Source organism: Epinephelus moara, chromosome 20, assembly GCF_006386435.1.
Source record: "Epinephelus moara isolate mb chromosome 20, YSFRI_EMoa_1.0, whole genome shotgun sequence".
NCBI lineage: Eukaryota > Metazoa > Chordata > Actinopteri > Perciformes > Serranidae > Epinephelus > Epinephelus moara.
Window position 1 is genome coordinate 6,709,058 of NC_065525.1, and position 21,590 is coordinate 6,730,647.

Sequence of the window (21,590 nt, forward strand, 5' to 3'; positions counted from 1 at the left end):
GAAGAACACATTCAGCTTCATGTTGGCAGTCTGCACTGAACCAACACTTCATAGCTATTACAACTGTTCAAATGCCTCTAATAATGTTTTTGTCACAATATGTTCAATATTATATAATATATAGTAACATTTCTGTATGAGCTGCACGTAAACAATCAGATAAATAAAACAGAACCAGGAGGACAATTGTTTTGACTGAGGTCCAATCACAGAAGAATCAGAGGACGGTTGACCAATCCCCTTGGCCTGAACTTAGTGTTCAACGAGATTCAGGCAGCCATGAGTTGAGGATTGAACTTGTGCGCGTGCACACGTACAAGTGCTTAAGTGCGTGCGTGCGTGTGTGTGTGTGTGTGTGCGTGTGTGTGTGTGTAGGAGTGACTCCCTTGTATAAAACCTCTCCAAGAGGGCGCAGAGACGCACAGAGCGCAGAGTGAGTGTGTGCTGATTGTGTTCCTCTTTATTTTTTCTTGAAAACATCTCTGTGGAAAAAAAAAAAAACAGTTGGAAAACTTTTCCAGGTCGGACAACCATGATGTTTCCCTGCAGCGCTCTGCCCCCTCCTCTATACCCGGGCTTACTGCGTCCCCCCGCGGCTCTCTCCTTGCCCCTGAACCGCTCACTCCACTCAGGCTTCTTGGTAGAAGATCTGCTCCGATTAAGCCAGCCTGTCAGCTTCATACATCGGACTTTCTCTTCCAGAAGTCCCGTGGACATCCTCCCGCTCAGCCCGGGCCCGGGCGGCCCTCCCCGGGCGTTAGAAGCCGGCACAGAGCGCTCTGTGCTTCAGAGCCCCGTCCAGCTGAACCGCAGCAGCCCCGGCTCTCCGCAGACTGCCTGCCCGGACTCCGGATACCTCAAGTTCGGCGTCAGTGCGATACTGGCACCGTCCACACGGAGCGGTGAGTAGGAGGAAAATAATCTGCATGATGATGGATAGCATATAATATTTATTAAGGGGCCTACTGCTATTAGTAAAAAATACTAAAATATAGCAAATATGAAGCATTATTATTATTGTTATTAATAGTATTATTATATTATTAAACCTCACCTTAGCCTATGCAATATTAACTCCAAGGCACCTTTTCCCTCCAAGGCCACCAGCACTGCAAACTGATGTTACTCTCACTCTTGCTGACAGACAGATACAGTGTATGGACATATAGCAGATATAGTCATCATATTGGCTCCTTTAGGCTATAAAAACTGTAGGCCCAGTAAACCAGCAAGCATATAAATAACTTGCATTACTGCTTTGGTGCACCAAACATAACTTAAAAATGTATGATTATTTTTTCAACTAATTCTGTCTCCATATGGACATAGTTATAGCTGTTACTAAATATGCTGCTGTTTTGACAAAGCACAGATGTGAAGTCAGTGTCTATTATTTCTCTGCTCGCTCCTCAGTCCAGAGTCTCCAGACCAAGTCCTTCCCTTTGCCTTTCTTTGATGGAAGCCTTCATCCTTTCCTGAGAGCTTCCTGTTTCACAGGTTAGTGGACTTATTAGTGTCATATACAGTACGTACATCTTTAGTCTCAGAATACCAAGTCTCCAAGACACTGTTTATTTATTGCTGAGTGTGATTTTGATGGCTCGCTATAAGAGAGAAAATCATCACCTAAACATCTTTTCACATATTGCACTTACATGTAGGTTTCAATGTAAGTGGGGCGCTGATCTCAGGATGTGATTTTCACCTTGGCATTTTGCTTGTATCCACAATATATAAAGTTTAAAATATAAAGCAGAAATATAACAGAAAATAACTGAGTTTGCGGGTCAGTTGCATCTCTAGTTTTCTCTCCAAAAAACACGAGAGAAGATCTGCAGCTGATCTCCTCTGCCAAGCTTGGTGAATATGGGAAATAGGATTATATGCCAAAAAAAAAGAAACTTGATTTAACCTTTTTATTAGGTGCACATAAACATTTTTATTGTTTCATAAAGTAACAGAACCCAGGGGTTGATTCATATGTATATCATATCAAATTTGTTAGTCAGTGGAATTTAATTTTCCTCCGCCAAAATCTCAGTGATGAATAAATAACCATCGTTTAGGCTCCAACACTTGTCAGCCATAGAGATGAAAAAAGAGTGGCTGTTAGGCTAAAATTCAAATCCAAAAGAATTTTGATTTTTTTTTTTTTTTTTTTTTGCATTTCCACTAAATATTATTTTGTGATCTGATCTGAATTATACAGGTACAGTTATTTACAGGTAAATGTGTGATGTTGAGTCATGACTGATTTGGCGGGATAGGTATAGGATTAACACATGCATTTGTCGTCACCAATAAAAAAACATGGAAGTAGAAGAGGACTTTTTTTCTGACAGAATTAAAGACATTTACAACATATATCGGTCATAAAAAATCACAAAAATGTTAAGTGTTTGATAATCACAAGTTGCTGGTGAAGGACCCCTTAACCTCCCATTTCATATTTGTCCCCCCAGTATTGAAACAAAATCTAAACCCTTGTTTGGCTGCATAAAAATGTATAATTATATACTGTAATGTATATAATAATATATAATTAATGAATTACCCTTTACTTAAGTAAGATTAAGAAATCACAAGCCTAATGGTTAACAAAGCATACTGCCACTATATGACTCAGGCAACATTTTAAACTGATATTGATTAATTCATGAATTCACTGATATATCTGGTTAATACTAGACTTTAATTAAAATAAGATTGGTGTAATAGCCCTTTTCTTGGTGGAGGTTCATCTGTGACTGCAGTGTGTTGTAGACAGAGCACCACACAGAGCAGACTTCTATGGGAGAAATTTAAAAACTTTAAAACTCAACAGGCCAAACATAAAGTTCTGGCTACTGACAAGTTCAGTCCAACACTGTGGGATTTTACAGCTTCTGAAATCACATGTGAAAACCCATTCGGTGAGGCCTTGGTCGGCTGTTGTCAGCCTTTTAGCATGGGAATACCCCCGGGCAGCTTGGAATCAGCTCTGCCAATTTGAGGGACCATTTAGGCGACGCACTGACTGCTGACATTAGCACCAGTTGTCCTAATCTACAAATTAGTCCAGTTTGTCACGCTCTAAATATATTAGTGCCGTTTGTCATGGTCTAAATGTGAGGCGGGTATCTTCCCAGCTCAGGAACTCAGCGCCTCTTCACGCGCCGTCGTTTTCCCACCAAGCCCCTCTGCCTGCCCACAAAGCTCCCAGCACCGTGACCAATAGGAGCCAAAACCACACACACACACACACACACACACACACACACACACACACACACACACACACACCTTAAAGATTTGATTTAAGTCAGCTTTGTTGCACACATTTTTGTTAAATTCACAAGTTTTAACCAGGCTTTCTTTTGATTTATATATGTACAAATATTGACCAGCATATTGATAAATCTACAAAAAATACAACGTATATATATTTGTATATATAGATAGAGTATCTGTAATAGTACTTAGAATCAGGTGTATAACACTGTGAACAGCTCTAAGCTGTGTGTATCCCCTAAAGCTTAAGTCAAGACTCTCTAACAGCTCTACATTATACTGACCTGTCTTTAATGGGCCTGTAATATACTGGCCTGTCGACGGCCTTTTCCACTCAATTCATTACAACACAATCACCTTTCTCTATGCATTTGCAGCCTATACAATCCCCCTTCATGCTTCATTAGAGGCAGTGTGAGCCGAGCTTTGGAGAGCCCGTCTCATTAGCATAGGCTCTGTTTCCACTGCTGGACAAATTGGGCTTTTAAACACCAGATTTCAGGCAGAACAAGTATATTATGGGCAGCATTAGGGAGCTTGTGTGCCGACGACGGAAACAAGAAGGGATGACTCTTCTGAGACTGCTGAGGAATGTAGAATATAATGATTAAAAAAAAGTTTAAAAGAACTCCTGCTTAATCAATGGAAAAGCTTCAACTCGTAAGTAGAATTCAAACTTGCATCCATGTAGAATCTGCCTTTCTATCAACTGAGATGCAAATAAAACAGGAGCAAAATATAATTAAGTAAAACAAAGAAAAATGGATGGACGGATAGATTCCTTTCATTTCTAACATTTTAGACTGATTGAAGACACACAAGAAATGTACAGAAGCCAGAAATAGCAAAAAGCTCAATTCCTTCGCCTCACAATTTAGACGGCATTAAATATAATAGAGAATAAATTACGATTATCTGAGCAATTGTGGAAAAAAAATTGTTAGTTTATCAAAATGAACCATACATTGTCAGAAACATAATTTGTTGCAGCTTAAGAAATAAATGCAGGGGAATGTAAAGCATGTAACAACATGACTAAATTGATATTACAAACTAGCTCATGATTATTATCACATCATACACTGTAAAACTCAATTTGTTCACTTAACTTAAAATCTTTTTGGAAACAGCTTGCACTCAAAACTTTTACTTTGGTACAGTACAGTAACATAAACGTTTTGAGTACACCGGACACAAAATAAATGTGTCACACAAAAATATGTTGAGCTCACAAGGGGTGAGCAATAAGTTTTTATGTCATTTTGACAATCTGGGGCATTCATCTAGACTTTACATTAAATTTTAGTCATGGATGGATTGGGATTTGCAATGTATTTTTGGCTTCATAATGGCTGCAAAATATTTTAAAAAATCTAGAGTCAAACACATATTCAAGCAGAGAACTATTGCGGCATCTATCTCCAATCAGTGATGCCACAGCAGTGGCAGCTTTCTGTGACATATGATTTATTGTTGTTGTGCCATTTAACTGATATTGTAATAAGAATAAACATAAATCATATAATAATGAATAAATACTAGAAATACTACTGCTATAATAATAAATAAAGGAGTTCTGAAAGCCATTATTGTCTACACTTTGACATGTACAGTAATCACTGGGTCACTGATATTGATTAAAGAGTCTGTTTCTCCCGACACATGTAAGTTTTGTTATTTAACATCTGAACTGTTTAACGTAACCCTTTTAAATGGTTTGCTATTAGATTATGACCTTAACTAGTTTAAGAAGTTTTTCAAGACCTGCACACATCCTGTAATAAACCTACTAAAATACATATTTTCATATTTCAGTCATTTGACATCATCACAGTACATGATAAAAATGATTGTCCAAATCGTTTCCATGGGGAAAATCAGATCAAGTGGCTGGCTATTCCATTTTTAACATTTTTACTCTTTCTTGTGTTTTGTCCCTCCAGCCTCCTCCTCTGTGGTTCCTGTCCCCGGAACGTTTCCATGGCCCCTGGCCCCCAGAGGGAAGCCCAGGAGGGGCATGCTACGGCGAGCTGTGTTCTCAGACCTCCAGAGGAAAGCCCTGGAAAGAACTTTCCAGAAGCAGAAATACATCAGCAAACCAGACAGGAAGAAACTTGCCAGTAAACTGGGACTTAAAGACTCCCAGGTACACACCAAGGACTATTTGATCTATATTTTAGAAAATAATTATATGTAAGTGTATATATCAACCATGTCATGAGAAAGAACTAAAGCATTTAATGCCCCATTGGTCTCATATTGGTCATTTCAAACTGGGCTTGTAGGGAAACTTTCTGTCCAGTTTGTACCCCAAACCAGCTGTTAACAAGGTAAGTAGTTGGTAAATGCCTCTGCACCGGTTGTAGCTGTGGCCAGAGGTGTTATGTTCTCAGGTTGTCCGTCTGTCCGTCCCATTCGTGTAAATGCAATATGATTTTTTAAGAATTTGGCACAAAGTTTCACTTGGACTCAACAATGAACTGATTGGATTTTGGTGGTAAAAGGTCAAGGTCACTGTCCCCCTATTCGTCTCATTCTCGTGAATGCAATATCTCGAGAAGACCTTGAGGAAGTGACCGCGGTCATCTTATTCCGGTCAGTAGGATATCTTGAGAACACCTTGAGGGAATTTCTTTACATTTGGCACAAAAATCCAGTTGGACTCACAAATGAACTGATTTGAATTTGATGGTCGAAAGTCAACGGTCAAGGTCACTGTGACATCATAATGTTCTGCAGAAACACTTTTCTGGCCATTTCTCAACATCCTATCCCAGAAACAGAAGGGGAGACACTTGGTCAGATACTGAATTGACATGTGTGAAGCGTCCATGTTTTCATCAACATGGATGTAAACTGTAAATGCAACTTGATGATGGCTGAGACATACAACCACATGGTGTTAATGTTATTTTTTTTCTGTGTCCTGTGTAGGTGAAGATCTGGTTTCAGAACCGCAGGATGAAATGGAGGAACTCCAAGGAGAGGGAGCTGCTCTCAACAGGTGGCTGTCGCCAGCAGACCCTCCCCACCAAAACCAACCCCCACCCTGACCTCACTGACGTAGGCAGCACCCACTGCCACAGGCTCGACAGGACTGCACCCATCAACGAGTCACATCTTCACCACCATCATCATCACAATCCCTTTTCTCCGTCAGAGTCTAGCAAACAGTCAGAGCTCTCAGAGTCAGACAACGAAGAAATCACAGTTTCCTAAGACCTTCAGAGATCTGCTTACACTCTGATTCTTTCTACACAACAGTCCCCTATAATGAGATGCTGTCAGCTGTGAAGAACGGCAGGACAAAACAGGGATTTATCAAAGAAATGGAAGTGAATACCACAAGTGCTTGAATCTACTCTGTACATAGTCTTTGCCCCTCTGTGCCATATATCTGTACAGTGTTGTTAATATTACTTTTATATGTAGTTCAGTGTATCTATATACAGTAAATAAAGTATACTGAGCTATTTTAGATATTTTGTAGATCGAAATGTTTGAAACTCTTAAATATACAATTGTTTTTTTCCATACATATTTGTATTCTTTATATTTTCTCAAATAAATCTTGACAAATATCATTCAGTGTTGGTGTTGAGTGTTCAAATTAGAATAATTAGTCATTTGCAACTAAGCATCATCTAGTGTCCTGTCAGCATTAGCTATGAACAGTATATACATGTTTTATATTTTCAAGTGAACATTATAGACTGCTCATATGTTTACTAGTCATTAGTTTAGCACTGGTTTGATTTTGAAGACGGGTGTAAACTAGTGTTGTCGAGACCAAAATCATCTTGTGTCTGTCTGAGGTTTAACTTAAGCTCACTGCACATTATGATTTAAGATACCATAAAACTTTAATCAAAAGCCTACTCACAATAAAACATACAGTCCCTTTTACCAGCCTGGTGTGGCTTCACATTTTGAAAAATAAAGGCCTGTCTCAATTAGATGCCTGGTCTGGTCTACTCTGCAAAGTAGTTCATTTGTAAAGAAGTTCTTTGGATGTATAAAACCAGGCTGTTGCGGGTGCTTTAATCCTCGGGTGCCATAAAATGGGGTGTCATAACCACCTCTCTCTGATGTGCTGTCTGTCGGAGCTAGATCAAATGAATGATTCATAATTGATATGTTATTCAAACCCCAATTTTTATAGAAGTAATATTCATACTGGTTAACATGAACAATCTGATTGTATTTCCCATCTTTGCTGAGAAACAGTTTGTGAAAGGAATTAAAGGCCTGTCCCAAATACGGCCGGTTGAGTGTTGTGATTTAAACAAATAATAGCCTGGGCTATTAATTGAAGTTTTACGGTATATGTGCATGTTCCCACAGCTCCTATCATTTTATATTTTTTTCAGTGTTTAATTACTTATGTCCTCTGAAGGCAACATTATCATAACAGGGTGTCTACAGGTATCAGACACTTACATTTTTAAAGGAATACTAACCCAAGGAAAATGGCAAACATTGATTTATCAGGGATCAAGTTTAACAACAAACTCTCACACAGCTAGTATCCAGTCGTATCCTCAGTACTTTCAAAGCACATGCATTTCTACTAAAAAACCTTTATATCTGACAGTGAACTGAAAGTGAAATTTTTCAAAGCCAGACTCCAGTATTTATTTTAATATTATTTTATTTTTCTTTATCTAGCAAAAACACTTGTGTTTGGGAAGCACGGAGCACTAGATAAATGAGACTTGGATTATATGAGCGTTTGTAAACGGATGTTTTGATCTAGTTTTGCTGTTAACACATTATCAAACGTAGTTCCCAATCAATCAATATTTTTGTCATTTTCTATGAAGGCTTGCGAGAAAAACGTTTTCTGCATCATGTTTCCCTGAATTTGGCAGCACATCCATCCTCACAACCCCAGACCACATGTAATCACACCAGCTCAGGCCCTTCACAGCATCTTAACCTGCAAGATAGTCTGAGACCAGTCACCTGAACAGCTGATGGAATAATTGATTAGCGCAACCAAAGAATTTCTGCAAACTGTAAGAAACTGTCTCAGAGAAGCTCCTCTGCATGCTTATCGTCCTCACCAGGGTCTCAACCTGACTGCAGTTTGTCATCTTAATGACTTGTGCATTTGTGCGGCTTGTTGGAAGTAGTGCCAAACTCATGTAAACAACATTGGAGATGTCTTAAGGTAGTAAAATCAGTTCACAGACAACAGCTCTGGTGGACAGTCCTGCAGTCGGCATACCAATAATATGCTCCCTGAGTGTCCTTTTATTGTGACCATACCAAGGCACACCTGTGTTGTAATGATGCTGTTTAATCAGCATCTTGATATGTCACACCTGTCAGGTGGATGAATTATCTTGGAAAAGGAGAAGTGCTCACTGACATGGATTTGAACAAATTTGTGCCCAAAATTTAAGAACAATGTATCTACTGAGTGCATACAAAATCTGACATCTTTAACTTAAACCTGTTACGTTTAAATGTTCATTCAGTAAATAAGAGTAAGTAGTGTACAGCATGTGGCTCCATGATGAAATTAAAATTAGATAAAATATTTGTGGAAATTAAGACCTCACAAATTCATGTTTTCCTGCATCATTGAATTTTCTCAAGATTCAGATGTGAAAGGGAAGAGAAAGGGGAACCGCTGCGTTAAGGATCCAGCCTTGATGGCACACACACTCGATGCAGTGAGCTACCTGGGCACCCATACTTTATGAATTTTAAATGTAGACTATGCATGTTTTTTTCCCCAGCTCAGCTAGTCAGTTATTGGATATTCATGTATCAGCCATTTTAATTCAAAATCAGCAAACTCAAAGACGGATTGTTAAAAAAAAACCAAGACTTTATTGCCATTTTTCCCACTATGGATTATACAAGGAAAGCTGGAGAGTAACAATGTAAGACTAGTACTGACATTCAAATTAAATACAAAAACAATGTTATTTGTGTTTGTTTCTTTCTGACGGGGCAATCCTCATCGTCGCCGTCGTCAGAAAAACAATGACTTAATTACACAGCAGTTTTGTTAATGCAAACTTTATTTACATGAGAAAATAAAAGCAATCACTGACTTCATGCCGTACTCTTTAAGCCTACAATCACAACAGAGTGGCTGCTGTTAAATAACTGAAGGGAGGTGTTAGTGGAGGACATTAAATACAGTATTTACAGCCAAATGTCAACCCACAGGACAGTCCAACACACAACTTAAACACACCTGTATACAGCCCTGCTTGGTCCTCCTCAATGAAGCAGCTCAGTCCCAACTGGCTGAAAAGCAACAGCAGGTGGCGCTAAATTGGGCCACTTCTCCAGAATAAAAGCAGTAGTTTTTCACCCTGTGCCAAGTCTGCAGGTTTTGATCCCAACCAAACACTACAGTTGATCTTAAGAGTTCTGCTGGGAGGAAAAATCTGAAAACTTTTGGCCCTTAAAAATTTGAATACTAAAAACCACTGACTTTAAACAGAGGACCATGAAATGCTTTCAGAATAAAACAAGACAGACTCCCTGTTCAAACACCAGGATAAAACACATAAAGAACTTCCTTCAACACCTGCTATACAGCTGTGGCTTTTGTCAGTTTGTCTTTTTTCTGACACTGATGGGATTTAGAGGGCTTGATGTCACTGTGTGAATGCAGTTCAACTCATTTTGTGGCAGCTTAAGTGTCTGACATTGACAGAAATCAGACACTGTTGAAGTGCTGGAGCTTCAAGCCATTTTTACACCGTGCTATTTTGAAAGAGGTGTCAACTATCAGCGTTGCTACTAAACAACGCTGATTTGGAATTTTCATACTAATGATGCAGACATAGCAAATATGAGCTTTCTGCAAACCATTAGACGCTCCCAGTGCAAACAGGGCTTGAGCTGAGAATTACAGTGACAGTGTTTGGCCACAAGGGGGCACTCACACGCTGCATTTACACAGCTACAACATGAGCTCTTTACAAGTGTTTCTCCGCCCAAACGCAGCAGCAGTGATGTTGTACATTATGGTAGAACAGGAACAAACAACATTTTATGACTTTGTTTTGTCCTGAAACCACATGAGAAGCACTTAATTACAGTTAAGTGGTTAACGACCTTTAAATATGTACAACATGTTGTGCCGTGATACTGAAACAGAGAGGAGGAGGTGGGTGAGTTCAGTTTCTTATCATAATACAGTAAAAAGTGGACATAGGAGAGTGGAGGGTGGGGGACACCCTGAAAGAAGGCTGGGAGAGGACAGGACAGGACAGGACAGGACAGGACAGGACAGGACAGGACAGGACAGGACAGGAGGATGTTTGTTTATCAAGATGAAACTGTACAGACTGAGATGTTAGCTGATTATGTGATCCTGTACACACTACATCAAAGCTCACTCCTAGACTCAGGCTTCAGCTTTTCATAAAATGTCTTTCTGGTAAGTTTGAATAGTAGCTAAAACACTTAGATGGTTTCTGCGGTGTGTTTATGTGGAGGTCAGTCACAGCCTCTGTTCAATCTGAATGTACTCGACTACAATCAGATTAGGATGCGTTTGATGTCTACTAACTTACAGGCACAGTGGGTGGAGTCAGGTTCAAACTTGAGGGTGTGTTTTGTCTGCTGCTACCTGGTTTGTCAACGGAGGGGGCGGAGCTCTAGTGTCCAAGTGCTTTCTACTTCCATCCACCAGAACATGAATATAAACACTGAACAAGTTAAAAAGAGGGATGTTTTATTTTCTACTACCAGCTGAACTCCACAGGCTTTGCGGATGAGATGAGGTGGTGGCGCAGCGCTCCTCACTGCCGGTTGCTCTTTATCCTCTCCAGACGTTTCTTCAGGTCGTCCAGGTTGGCCGCCGGTGAGGCCGAGCGGGTGTGTGCGTGCGTCGGGGAATGGGAGTGTGCGTTGTGTTCCTGCTGGTACAGCTCTCGGGACTCTTTGAGCTGAGACAGCTTACTGTGGAGCATGTCGGTGGAGGAGGCCACCGACGGCTTCGAGGACAGCAGGGAGGAAATGGGAGGTCGTTGTTGAGGCTCGTCATCCCCTCCAACACTCTGCAGCATGGAGAGAGAGAAGAGATAGGTTAGCTTCTCTTACATCTGTACAGGAAATGACTATTATTAAGGATGTTGCTGATCAACCTTGGCAAACATCAATGCTCATCTGTGTTTCAGCAGAAAGATAAATTACAGTTACCTCACAGAGACTCCTGCAGATCATAAGCTTTAGACTTCAACTTTTTATGTATGGTTTAGTGTTTTTGGAGGGGAAGAAACCTGTATATTACTGTTACTGTGCAACTGTAAACACAGCGTTCAATATTTGTAACTGAAAGCAAACAAGACATTCACTTTAATGTATCCACCAACAGAATTTTTTTTTTTTTTACTCGAGAGATGCAACGTGTAGTCGACATGACAAACAATAGTTTTGTACCAAGCACAAAGTGATCTTGTTTCTATATCAAAAAAGTTTAATATAAAAGCAGCAAGAGAGAAGAGTCAGCTTCTAAGTAAACTATAGTTCACTATTGAATCATTAACCAATTTCACTCATTGTTTAAGATATTACATGAGTTGACTTTATTCAGTTGATAATGAAATTTAATCATGACATCCCAAAGTACTGTTGAACTACATATATTGATACACAGCTACATAGTGGCAGGTTTTGGTAATAATGACTTGATCAATTATTTCCAGTGGGATTAAAATTCAAGACTTAATTTATAATCAAAATTTAATTTTAACAAAACAAAACAAAACTAGAAATATTGCCCCACGGTTGTATGCCTCTGTGCACCCATCAAGATTCTCTTACAGTTTACATCCAAGTCTGTGAAAACATGGTGCTTCACACACAACTTCAACCCGACAGCACAGAAGATCTATACAATCAGCACAGTTTCAAGGTGGACACCCAAGATCAGTGTCACCAAATTCCCTCAAGGCGTTCTAGAGATATCCTGTTCACAAGGATGGGACAGATGGATGGACAGACAACCCGAAAACATAATGCCTTCTGCCATGGCTATTATCAGTGCCGAGGCATAACAGAAACAGAGCTGAGTGGATAACAGTGTACATGAGGACTGATCTAAATCAAGAAAAGTAACACTATTTTCAAAATGATGCACTGTAATGGACTGAAGTGTGTGTGTGTGTGTGTGTGTGTGTGTGTGTGTGTGTGTGTGTGTGTGTGTGCATACGTATGTGTAAACTAACCCTGGAAGTGTTTTCCAGGCCTTGTCTCTGTCGGAGGATCTTGAGTCTCTCATAGTAAACAGCTGGTTTCAGCTCTTCATTGTTACTGCTCAGACTGAAGTCCACGCCATGCTGAGGGATCACTGCACAGAGAGAGACAGACACACAAACTCACGTTACTATACACGCCTGACTTCATTCTGAGCAAAGTTTACAGTGACAGCTTCCAGGTGTACCTGCTGAGGTCTGGATGCGAGCTTTGCCCTCTCTCTCAGACTCAATCATACGAAGGCCTCGCTCCACGTAGCTCTGGAAGAACTGGGATGTGTTTTTAAGGAAAGGCTCCAGATCTGCATCTGAGTACTTCTGTTTATACTCGTACAACTCCGTCAAGCCCTGAGAAAAAAAATGACTCAAACATTACTGAATGTTTCTCAAGCCCTTTGTTATAATTAACCTATTGTTTGCTGTAGTGAAGTTATAAAAAGTCAATACAAATTGTAGCAGAAACGATTCTTTCAGGTCTAAAACAAACAAATAGTAAACTTTTAAGGGCAGAGCCTTGCTGACCTCTTTAGTGTTCTCCTTGGAGCCGATCTTCTTGAATATTTCAGACAGAATGTCACTGACCTTTGCCTTTGACATCCGATCGTCCTGGGAGCAGAACACAACCGTCAAATTTGCGTTACATCTATCGCCACATTTATAAAAATATAATTCATTTAGATACACAGTCATCCTATAGACAAGAACCTAATGAAATGGCCCCAAAAGTGTGTGTGTGCTATATTTGGTACGTGTTGCTCACCGTACGCAGACCACCCTTCTCGTTGCCACGGTCACTCTTCAGTCCTGATAGGTTTCCAGAGTGTTTGACCACCCGCCTCAGGTGAGCCTCCAACTCTGACTCATTACGATTCTCTATCATTGATAGGTGGTCCAGGATCTGTTTATCGAAGCATTGATACAATGACTTATTGAAAAGTCAATAAATTAAAATCAAATACAGTTCATGGGTATGTTCCGTATTTTTCAACCTGGACCCAATTTTCCCAAATTTTTGTGTCCAGGTGACTAATGGGAACAACTGTTTTTTTGTTTGTTTTGTTTTTTTAAATTGGTCCAGTACTGAGCGAAACAGTTCACCTGTCACTTTAAGTCCACTAAAAGTGCTTGTTTTTGCCACTGACAGGCTCAGATTGTTATTATAAGTCTCTAACAAAAAGGTCCATCTCTGTAGGGACCCTTTCCCTAATGTTGTCAAAGAGTAAGATCCTTTTTGTTTAAAGAGAATCAACCCCAAAATTGCTTTAATCAAACCCACCAGACTCCATTTCAATAAAGCATCACAAATCATATTTCACTCAAAATTGACAGAAACAAATTAAAACGCACAGAAGCCATCTTTATTCGTCTATCCACTGTTCAAACAAGCATCAACTCTGGTTTGGTTGAAATTAACCCTTAACTCACCCAGTTAGATGTGAGAATATGCTGCTCTATACATGCTACATTACTGTTTCTTTAAATGGAGTCTGGTGGGTTTGGCGATGGTGATTTTGGGTCTGTTTCTGGTTAAACAACTAGAATTACTGCCACATGGTTGTATGCCTCTGCAGGCCAGTCAAGTTTCTCTTACAGTTTACATCCATGTCTGTGAAAACACTGATGTTTCATACACAGGAGATCTATACAATCAGCACAGTTTCGAGGTGGACACCCAAATTTAGTGTCACCAATTTAGTCTTCCCTTCTGTTCCTGACATACAACATTAAGTCATGGCCAGATAAGTGCCTGTTTTGCTGCTGGCAGCTGCAGCGCTCTCACTCAATACTGGACCAATTTAAAAAATACTGAACTTACTTTTTAACACAGCAAGACAATAACTCAAAATACGATTTAATACAGTGTGTGTGTTTGTGTGTGTTTATTACCTTGGCCCCCGTGAGCTTGCAGAGTGTGTGTAACAGAGTCTTGAGGGTTCTGTGTGGAACATCGCTCTTAAGCTGCTTGAGCTTCTCTTTGGGGAAAACCTTCATGAAGTTGTGTACGTCCAGTAGGATCCGATCCAGGTTGATGCTGTTGATGGTCTCTGGGAGAAAGCGGATCATCCTCCACAGACACTAAGCACACACACAAACACAGGAGAGTCACTTTGAGGTGTATGATGTGGCATGTTAACAGGCAGCAGGGTCAGTACTGGTAGGTTGTTATGTCCTCTGTTGTGACACTCCTTACCTTCATGACCAGCTCAGAGAACATTGGAGGGGCTGTCGTAACTAACGTGTCCTGAAGCAAAACCAGCAGAGCACTGCAGAGAGGCAGGAAGGAGTCAACGCAACAGATTAAAACAATGTTTACTTTGTTTCTTCTACAATTTTTTTTTTTTTTTTTTAATTATCTTTGCCAACAGTTTCATTATGAACAGGGTCACTTGATTCCATCTATGTGTTGTGCTCAACTTTGAACCAGGTTAGCTGATAGCTACCTTCCCCAGTTAGTTAGCACAGCTGTTAAGGTTGGGTATTTGTCAGTTGCAAAATACTTAAAAAAAATAAATAAAATTAAACTCCAGCGGCCATATATGTGCAAGTAGCGCAAGGTGAAAATTTATTTCCTGATCAGAGTTAACACAGCATTATGTCTGTAATGTTAGATTGAGTGATGTCTTATTAAAAATGTTGAGCGTTATCTGCAGCTTTGCAGATCTATCATTTTTGCGACCACTACTGCTTACTATTGGACTTTTGGTATTTGTTACATGACTGTTTGGAATAATGTTACAGTCCAGAGCAAATTTAATTTTATTCTGATCCGAGCAGTTTCTTATACTAACCTGATCATGTTGGTTTGGTCAGACTTCTCCAGAACTCTGGTCACCAGCAGGTTGACTGATCTGATGACCTGCTGTCCATCCTCTATGTCCTCCACTCTGTCATCCAGCAACAGTGTTATCAACCCGTGCATCAGGTCCTTCAACACACCCATGGATGCCTCTCTGGCCAAGGCCTCCATAGAGAACAACTAACAGGAAGACAGGAGGAAAGACCACAGTGTCTCATCATCATCATCATCATCATCATCGTTACCTCCTGTCCTTCATCTACCTCACCAGTGTAGTTACGCTTGGTGACATGTCATGTTAGTGTATGTAGCAGAATAGCAGCAGGCAGTGACTCACAGATAGCATGTTTCCTATGATACAGCTGTACAGTTTGATGAGGTCCTTCTTGTCCAGCCGGTCATCAGCCATGTGCGTGCTGTAAATGAGCCTCAGCTGCATGAAGGTTGCGATGAGGAACTGATCAATGTGTCCTGACATGACCTCTGCCTTGTCCTCCTGCCGCAACACCTCATCGATCTGCGGGGACAAACCACATACTTTTGATCCCACCTCAAAGCGGTTACAATGGATATTTCTATAACGTATCATGAGACAATATGAAAAGAGTCGCTTTTAGTAATGAACATACAGAGTTATCACTAGATTCTGTAGCTCCTCTAAGCTTTATGGAGCGTCTTCATGAGATCATTGTTTAGCTTTGGTTTACTCGCACTGTTCTCACACTTAGACAGTTAGAGACTAACTGGTGAACAGACTGGAGTATTTAGCAGCTAAAGAGCCCAATTTTCCCTCAGGAGTTGGTAGAGACCAAAAACAGAGCTGGAACAGTCTTGTATTGGTTGTACATTCATCGTGTGGCCTGAAACACTACTCCAATTTAATCATTATATTTCTTTATAACTGATGGATGTGTAAATAAGCAACTATTTGCTAACACTTTATCATCAACTTAAAAGGTCACAACTTCACATCTTGTTTTCTGTTGGCCCCAGGTAGGGTTGGATGATATAACCACATATATTGTGCGACAGTAGAAAAGTGTCTCTAGTGCGCTTGCTCTATGGGCGTGACAATGCAGCAGATTTGAGTAATTTTATATCAGAAGTTGAACCTTTTTGGCTTTGTTCTCCACTAAGCAACTTTTATAGGCATAAAAAGGGCCCCACCTCCAACTCTGTGTCCAGTTCTATTTATAAATCCTAGCCTTACAAGGTACAACCACCTAAATTAATAATTCCAATATGTTATTTCCATGGCCTAGGGAAGTTCAATTAATATTTGTGAACGTGAGCTACTCTGTCAAAGCCAGTGAGTGGGAGACTGATTTTGTGACCCCACACAATTTTGTTTTCTTCTTTATACCCAAATGAGCTTCATTCTATTGTAGTGTTCTCAGCTCTGAAACAGAAAATGTACTCAAATACTCAGATCATTCTCCTGGGTGCTCTCAGTGTCATCTAAAACATCTTTCACCATTCATTGTCAATGGAGCAGCTCCAGACTTGACATCACTAATTTGAGATTTGGCACTCTAATTTTTAGATTTGAGAGAGATGTTCAATAATATTTCTTGGACTAAATTATAACATGGGAATGACATGTTTGAATTTGGAAAATATGCGTAGTTCCCTTTTAAGTGCTTGGCAGCCAATAGTAGCAAAACATTAAAAAGTCAGCATGTTTTTTTTCCCCCCACAAGTTGTTAGAATCTCAATTGTTGATTTCTCACAGTAAATGCTAATCCAAGCTTCAATTCATCTCTTCATCAGTGATGTCACAGACACAGTCTTCTTGTTTTCATACCTGTGCCAGTGCCTGTATGCTGTTGTTAATGTCACCACTAGCCACCTGAGAGATGACAAAGTTGATGGTGGAGGCCGTGTTGTTGTGAAGGTCATCAAAGTGTGGAGAGACAGACCGCATCCTTTGAACACAAAACACAAGCAATTTTAATGACTAAAAAATATTATTTCTGTTTTTAATGCTTTACTTTCTACCAAAGCTGCCTCTGTGCTTCAGCGTCTGTTAGATTTTGTTAGTCAGGTGGTGTTTCATAGTGTGTTTACTTTGGTTCAGGGATCATGATGGGCTCCAGCAGCTCATCCAGTTTGTGTTGGACGAGGTCGGGCAGCTCACACACTCTGCTCTGGTCCATTTCGATCATGTCCAGGTCCAACTGGAACTCCTTGGGGATGGACGGGTGAGAGGACTCGCTGTGCTGGGCGTTCTGACGGGCTTGGCTGCGTGGTTGGAGGAGGGGTTTGAAGGGGGGGGGGGGGGGGACAGGATAGTATATACATTTAGTCCAGTGTATTATCGATCAGTGCCTTTTAGCTCCAGTCCTGACTGACACAAGCTTTTACTAATACTGTTTTGAGAATCTGACAGTATGTTGATGTATCCATTGGTCCTCAGTCCAATGTGAATGTATTCAGTGCAAGAAGGTCAATAATAGCAAGATAATATGTTTACTGTTTTTTTGTTTAACTTCCAAACAGTGACTTCATATGGCATAAACGCTTTTATGAACAATCAACTATATTTTTAATATGCACAATTTCCCCTTTTTGGCTCCAAAAACATCATATACAATTCTGAGTTTAAAACAACTTTAAAATAGTCAAACATTTAAATGAGAGGATATGTTTTGTGGGTTTACCATCCCTGCTTTGAGTCTAATGAAGATCTGTTTGGTAGATATAAGTGTGTGATTAGCCTGATCTTGTCCAAATAATAGATGTACTGCCAGAACTGGAGCTCAACAGCACTGATCTAAAACCAACATGAAGCATTTGTATCCTTAGAAAGGAGGGGAAAACATACTGAAAGCTAGCTTTACAAGTGGAATTAAAATACATTTTTAAAGCAATGTTTGTCGACCACATTAATGATGGCAACTGTTGCTACTTCTCTTGCTTCACCTGTAGTTATTTAACAACTGGCAAAACAAATTTCACAAGACTGAACATAAATTTTATGAGCTTTTTTGAGTTTATCAATTACACACAGCTAAAAAAGCACCATGATTGTAGCCCACCCGTTTAGGTTATCACTGAAAAAAAGCTGTTGGCTACAAATGCCTTTACCAAGTAGAAAAAGGAAATGCACCGCTTCATCACCAGTTTTTATCATGTCTCATCCAAACACTCCGCAAAAATGGGTAGGAGCTGCCCATTTTGCTTTTGGTAGCCTCTTCCATTCATAGCCAATACAGAAGTTTGAATCTTGCACCTTAGGCCATGGAATATGCAGCTTGCCAGCTGCCCTCTTCAAAATGTCATGTAAATCCATGCCTCTTGTGACCAGGGTGGAGCCCTGCAGGCCTCCCCATGGCTGGCACTGCTAGCTGTCATCCCTCATCCTTCATCATCATTCCCAACAGTGAGCTGAAATGAGCTGCTGGCAGGCAATCGTCAAATCCCTCAGGCAATGGAGTCTTGCCCCTGCTTGCACCTGGTGCGGCCGAGTGGTCATACTCCATCTGGGCTGCCGCTGATGCAAACAACAGGTCCCAGATGCTGATGCTAGCCTGGTGCAACAGCTGGTGATGGAGGCTCTTGAGAGGGAAGCAGCTACAGTTCTCAAACGCTGGGTGAATTCAGCACTGCCTGAGAGTGCTGCACTCTGAGACAGGCTGAGCACACTGAGTAAGTATCCATAGCCGGTATCTTAGCCCTGCAGATAATCCTGTGTGTGTGTGTGTGTGTGTGTGTGTGTGTGTGTGTGTGTGTGTGTGTGGGGGGCAGCATAGGTGTAAGTGAGGGTGCAGCTGGTGTGCTATCAGCCAGTATGTTGGGCTTCTACAGCACCATGGTGAGCAAGTCTTTGTAAAACCTGACCCGAGCAGATGTTAGCAAGCAAGCTGCTAGTGTGGAGGCTAGCTGGTTGCCATTTCTAACATGAAAGCAGGCTTAGCTAATGCTAATGAGATGGCAAGCTAGAATAAGGTGCATAATGTTACTGTTTGGCAACAGATTAACAGGTGAGCTACAGTTAGCTGTATGGGGGCAGTACAGTAGCAAATTTTCACCTTGAAACCCTCAATTTCTATGCCCAAGAAATCCGAATTCTGACATGGAATAATTAGCATCTGTCAATAGAGTGCTTAGCTCAGTCTGTGGACAGTTAAGCTAATAGCCCAGTTAGCAGCTTTCTGAGTTTAAGGGGAAAATACAGAGGAGGATGTTCCTCCTCTTAATGCAGTTACCGAGACTACCAGTCAGTGGGGCTGGTGTAATGGTACTGGACTTTTGAGGACAACAGAGAGGGCTGTACCCAGGCCCCTAGGCAGTGCGCCGGACTATGAAGATAATTTTTCAAGTGATAAAAACAGTAAAATTTCAACTTCTGAGTCCATCTCATGATACCATTGGACCAAAAAAGACCTTTACCCATAGACTTATGTTGTGAAAGAGACATTTGTAAATCAGTGGATAGATTTTTTTTCTTCAGCATCACAACTCCTGCAAAATGACTTGTTTCACTATCAGAATTATATGGTCAGATTATATTTGGAAAGTCTAAAAGAACCACACGATTAAATAATTTTACAGCACAAAGTGTCTTTATATTTGTGGCTGGCAAAATTTGTGTAAGACCAAGTAGAGGACAGCTTGTCTCATTTCCAGGTACAGTAAACACTAAATACATAGGATGAAGGGGTGATGGGGAAAGATAAATGAACCACATTTAAAAGTGACATCAGGACATTTTGAACTTTAGTCTTGTGCTTAACCTACCATGTGACAGTGGGGAGCAAGGACAGACCCTTATTCCCTGCCGTGTGAAGAAGCACGACTAAAACTCAAATGTCACAACACACTTTTCTGTCCATTAGTCTTATGAATGATGAGGTTTAGACTGCATTCAGAGAGGAGTTCTTACAATGACAAGACGTAGAAAAGAGGGGCGAGGAGGAAGAGGTACTCACATCCTATACGTGCGATACATTATTCTGCTCCAGAACGGAAGGAAGGCAGAGCAGAGAAAGGAGGAAATCACACAGGAAGAAAGATGAAGGGTTAAGCGACACACAGGCAGAGGACAGGCAGCCGGCCCAGCAGCCAGTCAAGACATACACACACACACTGAGGTTGGTTTCACAGACAAAGTGGATAGGATCTGATGTGCCAATTTTCCTTTAATAAAATAAGTGTCTGTGAGAGCAACCCAACATGCAATGACTCAGTAAAACACAACAAGAAGAGAAGGACAGATTAGTTGTAAGCAGAAGACAAACATTCAGAAGAATTATGGCATGAATCTAACTACAGTCACCGGTCACCGACATGTACAAGTCTGTTATGGAACTGACAGATTAAAGATGGGGTTTGTTGATAGAATGGATACACATGCTTATGAAAATAACTGGAAAAGTTTGGATTTAGTACATTTAAGATGTTGCCTGTCCCACTACAGGACTTTTTGTTCAAGTAAGTTAACTGCATTTATTTGGAAGCATGCTACAGTCTTCCACCTGTTAAAGAATAATTAAGTGTCATTTACTGACGTTATTTTTGTAAAACAGTTATTGGTGTGTGTGTGTGTGTGTGTGTGTGTGTGTGTGTGTGTGTGTGTCTTAGAGTAGTGCAGTTTGTTAAAAATTAGCGATTCATCATTTTTGAAATGGTTTCGATCCTCATTTTCTGCAGTATCAATACACTGATACCAGCTGTACTTTCTTCTCTCTTATTGTTAATGTTTACTACAGTCATTCTGCTGTTCTCAGCTGCTAACCCGGGGAAACAAAGAAATCTTCATTACAAAAAATAATAGCTATTTTATAGTCATTCAGTCCCTAATTCAACTACCTTTGAGGGGGCACAAATTTGATCATACCAGTCTATAAAATAACCTTATTTTATATGGAAAACATCTAAAACTATAACTGCTCCAACAGCATTTCTTTAACTATACATGTATAATCATAATTCTCTCTTTCATCCATTTTATATTGCTGAGAAAACATCATTTCTCCTTCAAACAACTGTATTTATTGTTTAGTTTCTCACTAAAAAGTCAGTTTTACAAGATTAAATTATCATATTAACGTTATAATTTACTTTCACGTACTAATTTTTTTTACCGAATAGAGCTTGAACGCATCACAGTGTAACTCAGTGCAACCTTTGTTAGCAGTTAGTTTTGGCCACCGGCTGGTAACAACAAATGTTAACTAGCTCTCCTCCTGCCAATATCGACATGGATTTTGTATGGTGTGTCCCCTGATGCATCAATATGTGAGTTTACTGCTTCCTTTCATCCCAAGGGCGTCCCAGGGGAAAACTTATTG

The 21,590-nt window shown here is 40.3% G+C and overlaps 2 protein-coding genes across 3 annotated transcripts in view; one reads left to right on the forward strand and one right to left on the reverse strand.

Moving 5' to 3' along the window:
- Positions 1–425: 425 nt before the first annotated feature.
- LOC126407606 (homeobox protein DBX1-B-like) lies at positions 426–6,845 on the forward strand. The gene is made up of 4 exons (XM_050072650.1): positions 426–902; positions 1,414–1,497; positions 5,214–5,416; positions 6,205–6,845. Exons 1-4 carry the CDS (start codon positions 533–535, stop codon positions 6,487–6,489), a joined length of 942 nt encoding a protein of 313 aa, XP_049928607.1. The 5' UTR covers positions 426–532; the 3' UTR covers positions 6,490–6,845.
- A 2,243-nt stretch (positions 6,846–9,088) lies between these two features.
- The window catches only part of ckap5 (cytoskeleton associated protein 5), a 42,001-nt gene continuing 29,499 nt past the window's right edge, over positions 9,089–21,590 (reverse strand). For both annotated transcript variants that reach the window (XM_050072649.1, XM_050072648.1), the window contains 11 exons: positions 17,365–17,538; positions 17,102–17,222; positions 15,635–15,814; positions 15,290–15,477; positions 14,692–14,764; positions 14,388–14,576; positions 13,261–13,398; positions 13,023–13,106; positions 12,689–12,848; positions 12,474–12,595; positions 9,089–11,303 (listed from right to left, as the gene is read on the reverse strand). In XM_050072649.1, coding sequence (XP_049928606.1) covers positions 11,046–11,303; positions 12,474–12,595; positions 12,689–12,848; positions 13,023–13,106; positions 13,261–13,398; positions 14,388–14,576; positions 14,692–14,764; positions 15,290–15,477; positions 15,635–15,814; positions 17,102–17,222; positions 17,365–17,538 — 1,687 coding nt within the window. In that variant the 3' untranslated portion in view covers positions 9,089–11,045. The remainder of the gene's footprint in view (positions 11,304–12,473; positions 12,596–12,688; positions 12,849–13,022; positions 13,107–13,260; positions 13,399–14,387; positions 14,577–14,691; positions 14,765–15,289; positions 15,478–15,634; positions 15,815–17,101; positions 17,223–17,364; positions 17,539–21,590) is intronic.